General features: G+C 46.3%; 2 protein-coding genes across 2 annotated transcripts in view; both read right to left on the reverse strand.

Annotated features, from left to right (window-relative positions):
- The window catches only part of LOC113486216 (carbonic anhydrase 15-like), a 10,638-nt gene extending 8,357 nt beyond the window's left edge, over positions 1–2,281 (reverse strand). The window contains exon 1 of the mRNA XM_026859943.1: positions 2,188–2,281. Within this exon, the coding sequence (XP_026715744.1) occupies positions 2,188–2,281 (94 nt within the window). The remainder of the gene's footprint in view (positions 1–2,187) is intronic.
- A 2,962-nt stretch (positions 2,282–5,243) lies between these two features.
- The window catches only part of DGCR2 (DiGeorge syndrome critical region gene 2), a 55,806-nt gene continuing 44,120 nt past the window's right edge, over positions 5,244–16,929 (reverse strand). Inside the window, exons 10-13 of the mRNA XM_026859944.1 lie at positions 16,614–16,817; positions 12,042–12,194; positions 11,119–11,355; positions 5,244–10,339 (exon numbers count right to left, since the gene is read on the reverse strand). Coding sequence (XP_026715745.1) covers positions 10,098–10,339; positions 11,119–11,355; positions 12,042–12,194; positions 16,614–16,817 — 836 coding nt within the window. The 3' untranslated portion in view covers positions 5,244–10,097. The remainder of the gene's footprint in view (positions 10,340–11,118; positions 11,356–12,041; positions 12,195–16,613; positions 16,818–16,929) is intronic.

Genomic DNA, 16,929 nt, shown 5'->3' on the forward strand with positions numbered 1-16,929 from the left:
CGGCCCGGCCCCCAGCCAGCCCCATGCGCCGTGCCAGGCCCCTGCCCAGGATGCCAGCCCAAGGGCCGTCAGCAGGGACAAGGCAGGAGAGCAGGGGGCTGGCAAAGCCTGGGGGGGGTGCAGCACACTACCCAATCCCCTCCGAGGGCTGCGGGGGTAGCTACCCAGTACCATCCTGCTCTCCAAGCCCAAAGCAGGAGTTTGGCTGCATCCCTGCTGTGCCCCATCCCACCCCTGCACGATGCCATAGGGCCACGGATGAGCTTCAGGGGGGTTGCCAGTAGTCAGAAGGGGCTGGAGGCACCCGCTCTGCCCCATCCCCTTCCCACACTTCGCAGGCAGATGCTGTGGGACAACCTTCTCCCCCAGCTTTGGCAACCCCTCAGCCAGCAGCAGGTCCTGCATCCTCCACAGCGGGAGGGTGGTGGCTCCCATCGGGGCCCTGATGAGGGGTGGGCAGTGCCACACGGAGCCACGGCCGAACCCTGCTCATCCCTGCAAACAGAGGCCCCTCCTGGGGCAACCCATGGCACCACATCTTCGGGGCACAGGTGGCATCTGCAGCCCTGCTATGGGGGACCCTCAGTCCCCGGGGTCACCGAGGAGCAGCACACTGATGGAGCAGGATTTGGTCCTTTCCCCTTCAGCCAGCACTAGGCTGCACAGTGGCAACCCAGGCTCAGAGCCACACAGCACTGGCCAGCCAGGGCAGGGGGGCAGCGCCAGGGCAGGGGCCTCAGCACCCACCTGAGCAGCACAGGAGCCCAGTGCAGGCATCCCGGGCTGGTGCACATGGCTGTTGAGCTCCCCACCATGGAGGCAGCACTCACCGTCCTCATTGCAGCCGTCCAGGCAGGTCCCACAGGAGCCAGTATCTTGCCAGCAGAGCTACTCTCTCGCAGCGGGCAGGTAGGAAGAGGGTGAAAAGACAGGAGCATAGTGTTGTCATATTCTCCTAAAATATCCCTGCCATCTTCAGGCAGCAGTGGAAAGGAGGCCATGGGGCCCAGCCTGCAGCTCCTCTCACCGGCACTTGGCCCTGGCCGGGAGCTCTGCCGAGTCACTGCCAGGATGAACAAACCCGGCAGCAGCATGAGGGCAGCGGGAAGAAGCCTCCTGCTGCCAGCTTGGCCGGGGATGGGCTCTGGCTCAGCAAAGCTGCTTGGCTGCCATGTGCTACAAGGGGACAGCACACCCCATGGGGCTTGTCCTTGGTGGGGGCTCTTTGGGGCACCTTCATCCCTCCCTGGGCAGAGCCAAACCCAGGCAGGTGCCTGGGCAGCACCAAGCCATGTCTTTGGGCACGGGTGTGGGGTGCAGAGGAGGGCGGCAGCACAGGGATCTGAGCTGCTCTGGATCTACGCCATGGTTGACGCTTGGCCCCTGCTCCAGCGATGAGGTAGTTTGCAGAAGGCTGGGATCATCCTTCCGGATCAAGCTGCAAAGGGCGGGCAGGCAAGGTGGAGGGTGTCACCAGGTCCGCAGACTGTGCTGATTGCCACCAGGAAGGAGAGAGGCTGCTCTGGCACCCAGGGAAGACCGAGACATCCCTTGGAGATGTGAGCCCACCAAGTGGCACAAGCACCACCTCCACCTGGTGGCAGCAGGATGGCCTCTAGTGCCAGGCAGTGGAGGAGAAAGCCAGACCCTCGGGAGTCAGAAGCTGATGGGTCTCACTGCCCCCAGGGTGTTGACCAGGGCAGAGATATCCCCCCGGTTATCCTTTTAGGTTTTAAGGCTTCTCCAGTGGTGATTTTTGGCAATGAGGGCAAGAGCAGAAGCGTCACCACAGAAACCACGTGGCTGGGAACACCAGCACCACCGTGCTGCAGCAAGTGACCCAGCACATGGTGAGAACCAGTCCCTTGTCCCACAAAGGGCCCTGCCAGGCAAGGAGCAGCACATCCAGCCTAGGGCCCTGGGGTCTGGAGAGTCCTGCACAGCTGGAGGTGGGTGCAGATCATGGCTCCACTGAGGGGCAGGAGCAGAGCAAGGAAGCAGAGGGGGCTGCAAGGCACGTGGAGAGGCAGCGGCGGCACTGAGGCACTGTGCCGTACCCCACTCCAGCCCATCCCCGGCTGCCCTGCTCCTTGGGGCACACCACCGACTGCTGGCACCAGCGCCAGGCAGGAGCAACCTCCAGTTTCTATAGGAACCAGATCAAACCTTAAAAGAGCCGCTCTGTACTTGCCAGTCTCTTGCTGCCACGGTGGTGGTGGTGGTGAGCTCGCAGCCGATCCTGCAGCTCTGTGCTGTCCTCGTAGGGAGAGACCATGTCCATCGTCCTGCTGTCACAGAGCCAGGAGGCAGGTGAGGTCCCTGCAGACACACGTAGTGACAGCACCAAGGGCAAGAGCCATGATAGGGGAAAAAATACCGCTGAAAAATAAAAATAGTTACTTAAGCTGCAGCCATCGATCTGTCGTGGGCACAGTGCCACCCTGCTGGGAACCCCCACCACGTGCACCGTCATGCAGCAGAGATGCCAAGAACAGCTCCTGGAGGTAAATCCTGTGCTGCTGCCTGGGAGCCCAGCCAGGGACCTGAGCTGACAGGGACAGCGACAAGACAGACTTGAGCTGCCAGAGTGTGGTTCGCATCACTCAGGGATGAGTGCAGGAAGGGATGAGGGCATCCAGAGAAGCAAGCTCAGTGGGGAGAAGTTCACAGGCAATAAATACTCCAGACACTTCTGATTTTCCATGAAGATCCTTGATCTCCGTAACAAGCTGCTGCTAGCCCCAGCAGAAATCCAGGAGCAGGGCAGGGGACGGCACAAAGGAGGCACTGTGGCCGGCAGATGCATGCTGGCCACCCGCCACTGCACAGCCCCTCCATTCATCCCATGCTCCTGCTGCAAGGGTCAGTGACATCTCCCCCCCACCCCACCCCGAGCCTGGCACCCCAGGGTCACTGCCAGCACGTGGCCCTTACACATCTGACCCACACCCTCAAGTCCCCGGCCCTCTCCCAGGGGCTGAGGACCCCAGACACATGCAGTTGCTAATTACCTTCCCAAGAAAATGCATTTTAAGCTGGTAGGAGCTTACAGCATAAAGCTGCCCAGCAATGCCCCTGCCACAACATCCAAGTGTCCATGCTGACAGCTGCCCCCTGTCAAAGTGTGTCCCCAGGGAGCAGCAGTGAACCGCTCTGCTCCAGACACTCCTGGTGTCTTCCAGCAGCCACAGCATCGCCCCTGTCCCCAGGCAACAAGAGGGCAGGAGGGAAGGGCAAGTGGTATCTGCACAGGATCTTGCAGCATCAACACGGTCCCTGCCAGACCGAGTCCCTCCAAACACTCATGACATCAGGCAACTGCTACAGAGACACGTTTGTCCCCGAGACCAGCAGCAAAGGAAGGTCTGTGTCCCATTGCCTGCAGCTGAACCAGCATCTCGTGGCCCGGAGCAGAGATGAAGCTCTGGGAACTGTGTTGGTCCAGGTCCAGCAGCGATGGAGGCGGCTGCGGTGGCAGCTGCCCTCTGCGGGCACAGGAAAGGGAGAGCAGAGCCCTCCACGGCACCCGCGGTGACAATGACACTGCACGCTGGATGGCATTCAGCAATGCGGCCACGAGCAGGGCACGGGGACAGCCCAGCAATGCTGCGGGGACTTGTTCTGCAGCACTCCCAGCAAACACTGCAAGCCCAGCAGCTCACAAGAAAGCAGTGAAGGTTTCTAGGACCTGAGCTCCCAACTCGGGAGTGTGGGTAGGCGTCACCAGGGCCAGGACTGCACTTGTGAAAAGGAGCTGCCACTCTTTCCCTGCACCCAAAACCAGTCCCTCTCATGGCAGGCTGGGATCATGAGGCCAATTTTTAGTTTTTAACTACTTCCCCCAGGCAAAGTGAATTTGGCTCTGGAAAATCCAATTCCAGGACTTGTACTGCAGGCCACCCAGTGAGCTGTCACCAGGACAGGGGTGAGGGGCTCTGTAGCACCGCACCCACTGCCCCAGGTGCTCAGAAGAGGCAGGGGTAGGTGCCAGTAGCACAGCTTTGCCCACTCCGAAGGGACGCATCTCTCAACCAGCACGCTGAACACACCCATGTTTGGAATCTCAAGTTGTGTTGCTATGAGTAGGTATGAAAGGACAAGTAACTTCCACAGCAGCACGCAGCAGCGATGCTGAACACACCTGGCTGGGACAGGAGATAGGGCTGTTTGACTCGGGTGTGGTGCCGCTCCCTCCCGTAACCCAGCAGCCTGCCAGCTCCAGCTGTGATTCCACATTACCAAACCAGCACAACTGTTCAGAGAGGCTTATTTATCCAGCAAGTTCTTTCACGGGAATGTTTCCCGCTATGAGCCAGCTTTATTAAATCATTGAGTCTTCCAGACTCTTGCAGGAGGGGCAGCATCACCTCCCTGTTCACTGCAGGCCAAGGGGCCTGGGGCAGGAGAGCTGCCTCTCCCCCTGCACGCTCCGGCTCATTTAATTTCCCCAGCTCTAAGGGGAACTGCCATCGCCAGTGATGTAAAGCAGCTCGGAGTGGTTTGAGCAGAAACGCCACCTGCTGTACATCTCCCTGAAAGACAGACGGGTTCGGGTGCCAGACGGGAAACCTCCCGCACACCCCAAAACACGGCTCTCGGCCAAGGCTTCTCCTGCCAGGCACCCAAGGTCGCCCCAGGGCCCCCTCTCCGGCCCGCAATACCACGTAGGGAGTGTAAAACACAGTAGAGGGAAGGGTGCAGTACTCAAACCCTTCCTCTGGGAATTTGATGAAAAGTTTGGAGCCTGAATTTTGGAACATCTGAAGAGGTCAGGAGAGCCAGACCTCCTGCCAGGCCTTCCGGCCAGCATCCCCACTGTTAACACCGTCCCCCTCGGACACCACATCAACTCTCCGACTGACTCGGTTCATTCCCCAGAGCCCTGCCGCCCCTTGTCAGGAGCTGGGGGACTCAAGGGTCCCCCTCACACCCAGCACAGCCACCTGCACCTCCTGCCCAGGGACTCAGCCTCTGCCCACAGGTCTGGAGAGGACAGAGGGACTTCGGCTGCCCTTCACCTTCTTGGGTATACAGCCAAGACTTTCTTAAAATTACACTAATATAGGTACATTCCACTGGTATTTGTACACAAAGAGTCTTTGGCAGCCTCCCTGCTTGAAGTTAAATGCATCTATTGATCTTTTTGCAAGATCACAGCTCAGAAGCGTAATTTAACAAGACCTTCCTTCGCAATGCCAAGGAACCACATCGATGCAGAAATCAGGAGACATTGGAACAGGACATTTCTCTTACAGAACACAATTTATTTGGCATTTGGATGAAATGTTTCTCACAGCATCTTGAGGAAAAAAAAAGGAAGATTAGTGCCAACCCCAAATAAAGAAGTTAAAACAAAAAAACAGTGTCACAGGGACTGAATTATTATAGTATCAAATTTAAATTCTACATGGTATTTCACAGAATATCAAAATCTTTTATACACTGCCACAGTTAAGTCCAGTCACAAACCAACTACACAGGAGAAGCCTGCAAATGCAGCGTTGGCTAAAATTATTTTCCAGGAGAAGGTAAAAATCAATGTCTCATTCTCTCTCACAGCCTCCCTTCCCAGGCATCCACCAGCCCGACGCTCGGGCACAGCGCAGCACGGCCCTGCACGCAGCCTGCAAGCGCAGCATCTCCGCTGGCGTCAACTCCAACCCACTCAACATTCAAGGTGCACAATACTGGAAAATTAAAGCTATGTCGTACCGTAGCAGGCAGGTAATGCAGACTGTTGTTAGGGGAAGCAGATCTTTGCCACCAAAAGCATCTATTCCAAAGAAACACCTATTCCATTTGCAACTGGGGAAGTCAGAAGCAAAATGCATGAATTTTGATTTGCCTCCTCTACACTCATCTGCTCTAATTTTAGGGTGCAGCTCCCAACTTGTAAGGGAAATTTAAAAGAAATTTCTGTATATTGCATGTTCCTTAGCTAGGGAGAAAAAAATGTTTCAGCAACTGAAAAAAAGTAGACGTGTTATGGATTGTATGAGGCAATTATGATGTCAGTGCTTTGCCACTGAAAAGCCACATCTGAAAGACAAGAAAAAACATCTTTAAAAACAGCTTCAAATTAATTTAACATTAGATGGAAAAAAAAACAGTAATAATTACTGATCACAAAAACATTTTCTTCCTAAGTGAAACTTGAGAGGTGCACAAACAGGCCATCACCCCACAACACCTGTGGAGGCAGAGCACCTGTTGACTGTAAGATGAAGCCTTCAGAAAAGGTTTTCCACCTACTTCATTCTTCTTCTAGATCAGCATCTTGGCATGGATGGGTAAAGGAATAGTGTGAGGCTCAAGACTAGACAAGAGCGAACATTAAGCAGACAAGCTGTACATCTGAATGACAGTTCTGATCTAGCACAGAATGAAACCCACCATCCTTCTAACATTGCTCTACAACTCACCTAATAGAGAAATTAGAGGCTGCTGTGAGACTGTGTACAGGTACCACCAGTACCACCGAGAGAAGTGACTACCTAGGGCTGTTCTTGAAGAACAGCAGAGACCTCAATATGGCACCACAGTACGTCATAAGGACGGGGCATCGAGAACCTGAGGAGCGGTTCTGTCCCAGGCCACGATGGGAGGCGCGAGCCCTGTGCAGAACTGAGCGCTGCGACTTCACAGCAACTGCAGCCAAAGACATCCTAGAGAAATGCTGCAGTAATGCCAGCAACTCCACTGGGGCTGGAGGGGTATTTGGGATGTGTCAGTGGTTAAGAAAAACATCCAGAGGAGTAAAGGGGTGTGGGGGGTGTGGAATTCAATGTACAAAATAACTCCAAAGATCTCATCAATAGAATGGCCATCAAAACAGAAAGGTCTTCCTCAGGCAAGCATCAACCCTCTGTAATTGGTGCTCAGGACACACTGCTTACCAGTCACCTTGCCAAGGGCAAGGAAGGTTTGCTGAGGAGTCAACTGCTGTCAAGAAAACAACTCTTCCCCAGTTGGTCCAGAGGTCTGAGTAGTTGTGACGTTTTCTGCTACAAAGGCTCTTACTCCAAGAGAAAGTACTCAATGTGAAAAAGCTACATTAAAAGGAAAAAAAATGACAATTTTATTGCCAAATTAGAAGCTCACTGAGAGGTAAACAAGCTGTACTTAGTGAGCTGCTCCGTTCAAGGCAAAATTTCCCTTGTTTACAGTTAAGATGAAGAAGGATAGGGGAAAAAGGGAGAAAATAGCAGCCTCCGTGCCAATACACAAGTGGGAAAGGCTCAGAAGCAATGCGGAAAATATCACACTGAGGCTTCTACAAAGAAACTTCCATTTGGAATAGCTACAACCAGGAGCCACCATGAAGTTGCCAGTTGTAACAGAGCTTATTTTCAAATAAAATTCACCACAGAACTGACAGTAAAATAAAATTTAAAAAAAAAAAAAATATCGAACAGATTCCCTCAGTGTTAGGAGAAGTGTGAGGTAAGGTATCTGTTCACCTCGGCCACAAAACACAGCTTCAGAGACTAAACCAAGCCAAAAGGCCTTTTGTTATTGCGCTAGGATACTACAAAGAACAAATATTCCATCTGGCTTCAAAAGAAATTGAAAGTTTTCTAGTTTGCACTGCTAACAAAATATTTTTCAGGAACAGATTGTAGTAGCATAGACTTTGCATCCTACTTAAGTGTACACTATCACAGCCTGTCCTACAATAGAGTGTAGCCAGCTTGAGAGAAGTATTAACCCTAAGAGCCTAGTTTATATCCCAGTGCTTAGCTTCACCTAGCTGGACACAGCACAAAGGTTACCCTCTACAGTATGTATATATATATATATATATATATATCTCGCCACCCAGAAACACACACGCACACACACACATTCGTACCTATAAAACTAAAGAAAAATCAGTACATACAATGTATAAAACGTATGAATGTGCTCAAAAATGCACAAAACCCGCTTTATTTTCATACTTCAGAAATGCTCAATAATTTGTACGCATGGTTCTGACTACTGCTATCCATCCACTTCATTAGACCAGGACTTGAACTCAGAGGAGGAGACAGTGAGAGATCCCACAGGGTGGAGAATTGCTCCTCTCGTTTCGTACCACTGCTGTTAGAGCCAGTCAAACCAGAGAGCAGGATGCGGGCGGTGGTACAGCTCCAGCTGGAGAGGCTTCCTAACAGTGCTTCCTCCCACTCGTGTGCCAGCAGCGCACCCCACAACTGTGATTCACGCTCTGCGATGGATTCAAGATTGTTAGTGTCTGAATGTCAAGACACCAGATATGATCCCAATAATGAAACTCACAGTTTTCTGTGCAAAAGGAGTTGAATTGTCAAGACCCATCCCCAAGTACAGTATAAGCCTATAGGCAAGACAGAATAGAAAGTAGCAGCATATTCAACGGGGAAAGAGTCAGCTGCACTGGGAAACCACAACAGTGGGTTAGGATTTGTCATACAAGTATGATTTCTCATCATTACTAGAAAAATAGATCACATACACACCCTCATGCAGTGTTTTTTTCCTGTCCCTCTAGGCTTGTACCCTTCATAAGGTAACAGGAGAACATTCACAAGGGACATTCTTTACAAATTCCTTATAATTCATCTCATCTGCTGACTGCTACAGTAAATCAAGGAGAAGCAGAGGCAAGAGAAGGATGGGGGGAAAGGATAAATTATTTGTACACTGAAATCGAACTTAAATTTAAATTCACCTGTAAAGAGTATTTTGCACTCATTACCAACACCAACAGTGCTTGACTTTAGGGTTAGTGGGGGGGGTGAAGGAATCTTTTTGCCATCTGTAAATTAAGAGTTCAATCTGAGGGGGAAATTTAAGAGGACATCTCAGACTGAAAGAAGCTGATTTATTAAGTACACCAACCTCATTATAACCCCTTGTGGGACCTGGATAAATGGTTTGGGGAGCACAGGGGAAATCTCTAGAATAGGGTTGGCAATTTATAGGACTTGGCTAAGGAACAAGTGTCCAATTAGAATTAAACATCACTTACAGTGCATGTTGATCACTTTTTAAATTATATTTGTAGAACTGTAAAGAAGCAAAATGGAGGGGAGGAAACACACTTAACATGCTAAATATAGCATGCAATAAGAAAAGCAAGAACAAGGGTCTTTTATACAGGCCAGTCTTGTGCAACTGTTCACTGTAAAGGAGCTAAACTACAAAGAAAAATACCTCAGTCTTCCTTATGGGATTATAACAAACAGGGGCTTCATATAGTGAAATCAGACTGCATCAAAGTTAATTGCTCCCCGTCCCTTCTCTAAAGTACTACCTCACATATGTGAGGATTCTACCAAAAGGGACCCAAGTATTACAGAGACTCAATTTTCTTTATGGGCCAGAAGTTTACCCGACAATACCAGATTTTGCAGCTACCAACAACAAATAATTGCAATTGTAAATCCTAGTTTTCTTAGTACCCGCTAGTCATATATTGAGTGGGTCATTCATCCTCCAGTCTCTACAGTGTTCTGAAACAGCAAGGCAGATCAAGACACGCAAACGTTTTATACTGCGTAACTCTTACTTGGTGGCATGTGTTTTAGCTCCTCAGTGTTCCCGCTCTGTAAAACAGGCCCCCAGCCCCTTCCCCTGCAGTCCCATCTTCTCTGCGTTTTCCAAGTGTAGCACTGAAGCAAGAGAGAAAGCAAGTGACTGAATGGTGACTGCCCCCACCCTCCTTTTCCACTGTCTGTTTCCTGGGTCCAGTGGTATCCAGCCAAATCCAAGCAGCTTTTTTCTGATGTAGATTCTGTTTCCTCTCAGGTTAAGGGGAAAAAAAAAACAACACAAAACCCAAAAAAACTACCCATACTTTTCACCTCCTTAGAAGTCAAAGGAATTCTCTGCACTCTTTTCCACAGCCAATGGAAAAAAAGAGCAGTTATACAATCCATATTTACAGGACAAACCGATTAGTGAATGAATAACAACAGCCAAAAAACGAGAGGCACAATTCTAATCTAGAACATAAAAGCAGTGTTCAGAAAACAAAGTGGAGATTCCTTCTGAAGTTCAAACCACGGATTAGTGTTTGTCTGTGCAAACAGTTGCTAAAACTATTTCTGACTGGCAGTCGGCTTTTTGCTCCTTTATACAATGGTATTGAGAGAACAGTGGCTGTGACGGCTGCCCGTAAGAGTTTCTGCCGGTGTGTTTTCATTTAGCGGTGTGTCAGGAGGGACAAGAAAGGTGCTGCTGTCAGCAGAGTCTTCCAGCTCCACTGGAGAAGGACCAACTGAGGGATGAAGCGATCCCTCTGTAAGCTGCGGGGATACATCACAGTTTCCTAGTGATGGAGGACTGCTTTGCACAGTCTGAGAAAGAACTCCATCTGCAAAGGACAAAAACCAAGCAGAATCAGAACCTGAAGTATATCATTTCCCATTCCCAAGTAGGTTTACTATCTGCATTTCTGGAAGCTCTGAATTTTTCCTGGTTTTGCATTAATGCACAAAGAGATGACACCGCAAAAGAGGAAAACTATGCAACAAAAATAAAACTTCAATATATAAATAAGATATTTGCACTAATCAGGCTCACTTATCTTGAGAGATATGCTGATATAAAATCCCAAACTGGAAAGATTTCTACAGTATGTGAATATCACAGCTGCAAAACTGAAGAGCACTGGATGAATCATTAGAAAGTGGTATTTTTGGTCAATTTTTGGGGGGTGTGGGTGGGGGAAGTGGGGAGGAAAGAAGATGCTGGATATATTTTATTCAAAATCTCTTGTACTTGAAATTTGTTCTACTTCTGAACACCCATCTCTATAGACCTGTCTCCAAAAGACCAGAAAAGGTACACCAGCACAGTGGAAACTAGACAACCAGGTAACACATCCAAGGTAAGGCTTGAAAATGGGTAAGGTCTAAGAGTTAAACTGCTTCCAGTATGGATTTCAGGGTATCCAAAGAACCTTTGAGAAAAAACAAGCTTAATGATACATTTTTAACAAAAGACTCTCTAATGTAGAAATAGGAGATTTTACCATGAAACATATTTTCCCATCACAATCACTAAAACACATGATTATAGTTTAAAAAAAAAAAATCTACTTTCTAGCCAAAATAAAAAAGAGGAAGAAGAGAGAAGTTATTGCCTGCGTACCTGGAGTGGAACAAAGGATGCTGTCTGGATTGACAGAAGCCTCATAAGGAGGAGGTGGGTCATCTGGATGTTGAATATCTGGGTACTTGTAAGCAGTATAGGGTGGAGGTGGATCATGGAAATGAAATGCCCCACCTTCCCCATCATCTGAAAGATGCAGTGGAGTAAGGCCAGTTCCAAAACCATCGGGACCATAATCAAAACCAGGCATCCTGCGGCCCAAGTTAAAATGGTGCACTATTTCAAGAGAAGAGAAAGTAGTAAGTGACTTTATCCCATGCTTTCTTCTTCAATTTAAGGCAGATCTCAACACCTTTTTCCACTTTTCACACTCAAGGAACTCATGTCTCCCAAAGACCTACAAAAGTCTACATAACTTATACAAGGTCAACTTACTGCAGTTACACAATAATACCCAGGCCCACCTGCTCCCAAGCCTGTTTGTCCTGCATCACATCTAAATTTGAACCTAACCTCTTCAAACTAAGGAGATCATTCACACATAGAAGATATTACAGATTTGGACCACGTACAAACAAAAAATATTTTTCCATTATTGGCTAAAAAAGTTCAGGTATGAAGAACCTACTATGACACACACATACAGGCATAGTCAAGCAGGACTGTGACATTTCTCACTTTTATGTACCTCAATATGTCAATAATAAGTACGAGACACAAGGTAAGTGTTGACATAAAAGTTTTTTTCTTTGAATGTGGAGTGGTCCAGAGAACCAAAACTTGTACACATCATGAGCAGTTCATGCAGCCAGTATAGAGCTATGTTTGGGTACAGTACTGACTAGAATTTATAACCAGACTTTTGCTCATGTTTTCCACAGATTTGTATTTCTTCTGCTCTCTTTACTCTTAAGCACATACGCTGCTCAGATCAAGACTCATTACAGATACAAGGTACTTACAATTTGCTCCAATCAAAGACTCTATGCGCTCTCTCCGCCTCTGGCGTAACCGGTGGACCATGAAAAGCAGCAGAGAGAGGATGAGGAAGGAGGAAATGCAGCTAACGATCAGACGCATTCCACCAGCCATTGAGTCAAACAAACTGTTGCCATCTGTTACATAAAGCATATAAAAGAAGTCTGTTACTTTTGTTCAAAACTCATTTTTCTTTACATTCTTCTGTCAGTAACGGAAAGCTAAAAGTAGAGAGGAAATTCATTAGCCTGGTTTAACACTTCTCCATATTTCAAAAATATGTAAGAAAACATTTGTAAGAAAATTATGAATCATCAGGTGATTTATCTTTCTATTGCAAGAAGATCTAAATGTTTCTAATAATATCTTAATCAGGAAAAGGGACAAAATGCTGAAGGCTTCAGGTCTCTGAAAACAGGAAAAAGGAAAGGTTATACTAAAGGGAGCAGCAAGCCTGGAAGCTATGGGAAAGGCCTGAGAACTAACATATCTACACACTATTTTTCTACGTGACATCTGGGCATCTTAACATTTCCAACAACAAAATCTCTAACATCATTATTGCCAAGATGTGGTCATCGAAATTCCCTCTGTCATTGATTAGCACCATTAAGTGATAGGAACTAGAAATAACATAAAAAGGTGAATGAACATGATAATAATTTTTTAGGAACCGAAGAGATTGAGGTAAACAGGAATTGTATCTTTTTCTAGAATCACACAGAAAGCAAGTGGCAGAACATGAAACAGACCCAAGAGCTTAGGACTTTGAGAGCTCTATACCACTGCTAACCAGATCCACATTTGGATGTTGTGAGCACATTATCACTGTTCTACCAGTGTCAGACATGAGATATTAATTTTTCACAATTCAGCTAATTGCACTTCATTATGCTTAACCAGCATGCACACATACCCTACACAAAGAAAAACGACCTAAAAATGACATGTGGGTTCCTTGCACCAATTTCCTGTTAAAAAGCCCTGAATGAGAAACACATCCAAGGTTAGGTGTGGATACGAAACAGATGAAGTGGCTGCACAACAGGGTCACCTACTGTTCTAGGACACAAGCAGTAGCAGGTACAAAACCCTCTCCCCAGCCACCGCAGTGTCACTGCACTTCCTAGAGCGACCAGCCAGATCCTGGCCACCTCCTTTCCTGCACCCACCACAGCTGCAAGAACTCTCTCAATACTTTTCCTTTCACTAACAGCAACTAAAGCTATTATCAAAGATTCCTTACAAAAGAAAACGAAAAGCCTCACAAATTATATGTACTGACAAATGCTAGTAACAGAAAAATCCACCTAATTTATATATTGTTGAAGTACATGGCTAACAGGTTGATATTTATTACATATCACGTTCTTGGCAACAAGAAATTCACTTAATAATGCACCATGCATGGAGTTCAAATGTTACACCCTCTCAAATCTGGAAGTGCAGTACAAAAGCCTTTGTGCTGTCAAACCTTTTAGCAACTCTTACTGTCAGAGTTTAAACCAAATGCAGTCACACATTGACCAACTAATACACCTTCCTGAACACCACAGACCTGCTGTTGTTCCTCCTCAATTTCATGACAATACTGACTTCAGGAACATCATAAATGAGTGTTAATGAGCCTTAAATAAAGTGACTTAAGTAAAATATACACACAGGCAAGCACGATGCATTCCTGTAGGTAGGAAGCCTGATGTCCATGTACTCTCTTTAGGGCAGCAACCAGTGCAATCCTTGGACTTTCTGGGGCAACCTGGGCCTCTATCACTGCTCCCAGCCTGTCAGAAATCCTAACACTCAGCCTAGTTGGCTGGAAAAACTATTCTCAAATGAAGTCCTAGATTAAAAAAAAGACAAAGACCCAACTTGTACAGAACAAGTTAAGTCATCACAGAGATTTCCAACCCACATAAATACAAACAGATTATTTAAGAAATGCTGTTTTACACTCCATACAGTAGTAATATCCTAAAACTGAACCAGTTTAGTCACTAAAAAAAGCTTCTATACCATCAGCTCTTTCAATGTATTTTATTTGTTACCTTTTCACAAATAAGGGTTGTAGATCTGTCTAAAACAAGAGCCACACAGAAAAATTATTTTCTACCATATCCATGGAGTGGCAATAGAGACTACCTCAGTTTCAGCATTGGTACATGAAAGATTTTCCTCTGCTATTTATCTTCAACTAAATGAGGAGAAGCATCTTTCAAGAGATTATAGCTGTGATTGCTCAGCTTACTCCTACTACTGAAAAATTCCCCTACTACCAAGTCCTTGAGTAATATTCGTTATCTACTTGTAATCATTGCTCACCCACTCACACTGTAAGACTTGATTACCTGCCAACCCAACAGCAGGATTTATTCCCCCCCCAGCCTCTCCTCAGGTGATTAATTTACTTATTGTTGATTAGTAAGCCATTTTCTTTCCTTTGCAACAGAGCTTATGGAAGACATGTGTAAGAACTGGACAAAGATAAATACATTAATTTTGTCATCTGAAATAGTCATTTATGAACACCCACAAGGAAAACAAATGCTTCATTAAAAAATTTCACTGTTTATCACTAGCCGAAGTAACTTCATTATGAAGGAAGTTTGACAACTGCTTGATGATTCTTCTCTCAAAAACTGTTACTAAAAAAAAAAATAGAACACTTCAGGCAAGAGTATAATGAAACAGTCTTTTTTAGCATCAGTACAGAAAGAAGAGCTTAAGGATCAGAAAGGATGTGGTAAAATACACTCTTCAAATCAGTATTCATGAAATATTTAAGGCCCACAGCAATAAGCAAGGATTAAAGAACACGGCACGAGGTTATCCCAGGTCATCTTGTCCTGTCTGCTGGATGACATCGTTCCTGAAGATAAAAAAAAGTGAAGACAGTCTTAACTCTGCTGATAAGAGCGGAAGACTCCTGCTTTTTCCCTATTCTTTTGATGCCTGCTAGCTGATGCCTGCAAGCAGTTGGTGCTAATTGCTATAAGGGGCCTCAGACAAGAATGTGCCCAAAGACATAATTTTTGCAGCTGTGATGGGGACATCCCAGGCAGGGCAGATAAGCCAGCAGACACCTGTGAAAGCCAAAGATAAAAAAGCTGAGAAACTTTACAGCCAGAGCAATGAGCCAAGACAAGATCTTATATGAAGAAAGACTCAGAGTTCATGGAAAGGACACTAAGAGACATCTCTTCAACAACCACTAGGGACCACCACAGACCCCTGAAAACCCCTATGGAAGCCCCTCAGAGACCCTTCCCTAAATTTTAGTATGCTTGCACAGTGTCTTAACATATGCATTAGATTCTCTGGAAATATGTGTGAACTTCTTGGAAATTACATGAATATTCATTTTTAATTGTATATAGTAAGTGTGCCTTTGGCTTTCAGCATGCACTTTAGGTGGAATAATCCCCTGTGCATCCAGTGCTGCAATAAAGAATGCCTGCCTTCTGAAACTTCAAACTAAGTCTTAGAGGGTTCTTTTGAGCCCAAATTTAAGGTAACACTTTCATCGACTGACCTGCAACACTAGGTACAATCTGCTAAGCTTAACCCTCAGAATGAACGTGAATGACAGCAAGAAAGAACCAGTGGCCTGTAATAATTAACTTCTACAGTTAAGGCAAAACTTTACACTTTAAAAGACAGACCTGCAAATTTAGAAGCCAACAAGCACCCCTTTTTTTTGTAACAGACTGAAGTAGAAACCTCTGATGAGAAGAGTTGACCTGTGTTTTCCACAGGAGTTCAGAACCTTAGTTTCGTAGTGCATGCAGATAAGATTATTTTAAAATACTAGGGAATAGTATCACAGAATGCTTGAGGTTGGTAGGGATGTCCCGAGATCATTTAGTCAGCCAGAGCAGGTTTCCCAGGTCAGAGTCCAATTGGGTGTTGAACATCCCCACAGATGGGGACTCCACAATCTGCTCAACTATTTGACCACCTTTGCAGTAAATTCCAAATAAGATACATTTCTTTTCACAAGTCTCTTTACAGAAAAATAACCTCCACAAAATCTACATCCTCGAATGGTGACTAACAAACAGTTCAGAGTCAACTGAAGACTTTACTGATACAAAAGAAGCTGCACGGAGATCCCAAATCCAATAAGCAAGGTTGCATGTCCTGATTATTCTTAAAACTCTGTTTCCCACATTATCCCTGCAGCAAACTTCTGCACACATAAATACTTATGTCCAAAAAAGATGCTTTAATTAGTGTTCAAGAGAAAAGTATTTTCATAACTAAACATGAGAAAGGAACCATGCAAGACACTACTAAAAATCCACAGTAGTGTCAACCTCCATACACATAATGAGCAACTGCTGCTCCTATATAAGTAGCATCAAGATGACTATTTCTAACCACAGCCTGAAGTGCTTCATTTCTTGTGATTTGAGATCTTTGCTCACAAGGCACTTGTACCCAGCTATATCGAGGATTGAAAGGGTGTATCATTTCAAACAAAGTTATACTCAAAGATAACCAAGTTGAGCACTGAACTCATTTTTCTTGACAAATCTGTAGCAGTCAACTCTTACCTGGGTCTAAACATGTAAATTTGCAGCACTCCTTAGGGTCTTTGCGATATTGCTGACACCCCTGGGGCCGTTCACACAAAGCAGCCACACACATTTCTGGTTCACCATTGTGACATGTGCAGCTCAAACAGGGATCATTCCCTTTTGGAGTGAAATAGTAGCCTTCATCAACAATGTTGTCTTTGATATCAACGCAAGTCTGGCCTAGAACAGAAAAGCACATCAATATCCAAGTGTCTGTGAGCCTGCCAGACAGGAGTCCAGTTTATTCTGTAACATTAAGTGATTTGTAAACATATGCAGACCATCAGTTAAA

The sequence above is a fragment of the Athene cunicularia genome, assembly GCF_003259725.1.
Source record: "Athene cunicularia isolate RWA chromosome 15 unlocalized genomic scaffold, athCun1 chr15_part1, whole genome shotgun sequence".
NCBI classification, from domain to species: Eukaryota; Metazoa; Chordata; class Aves; order Strigiformes; family Strigidae; genus Athene; species Athene cunicularia.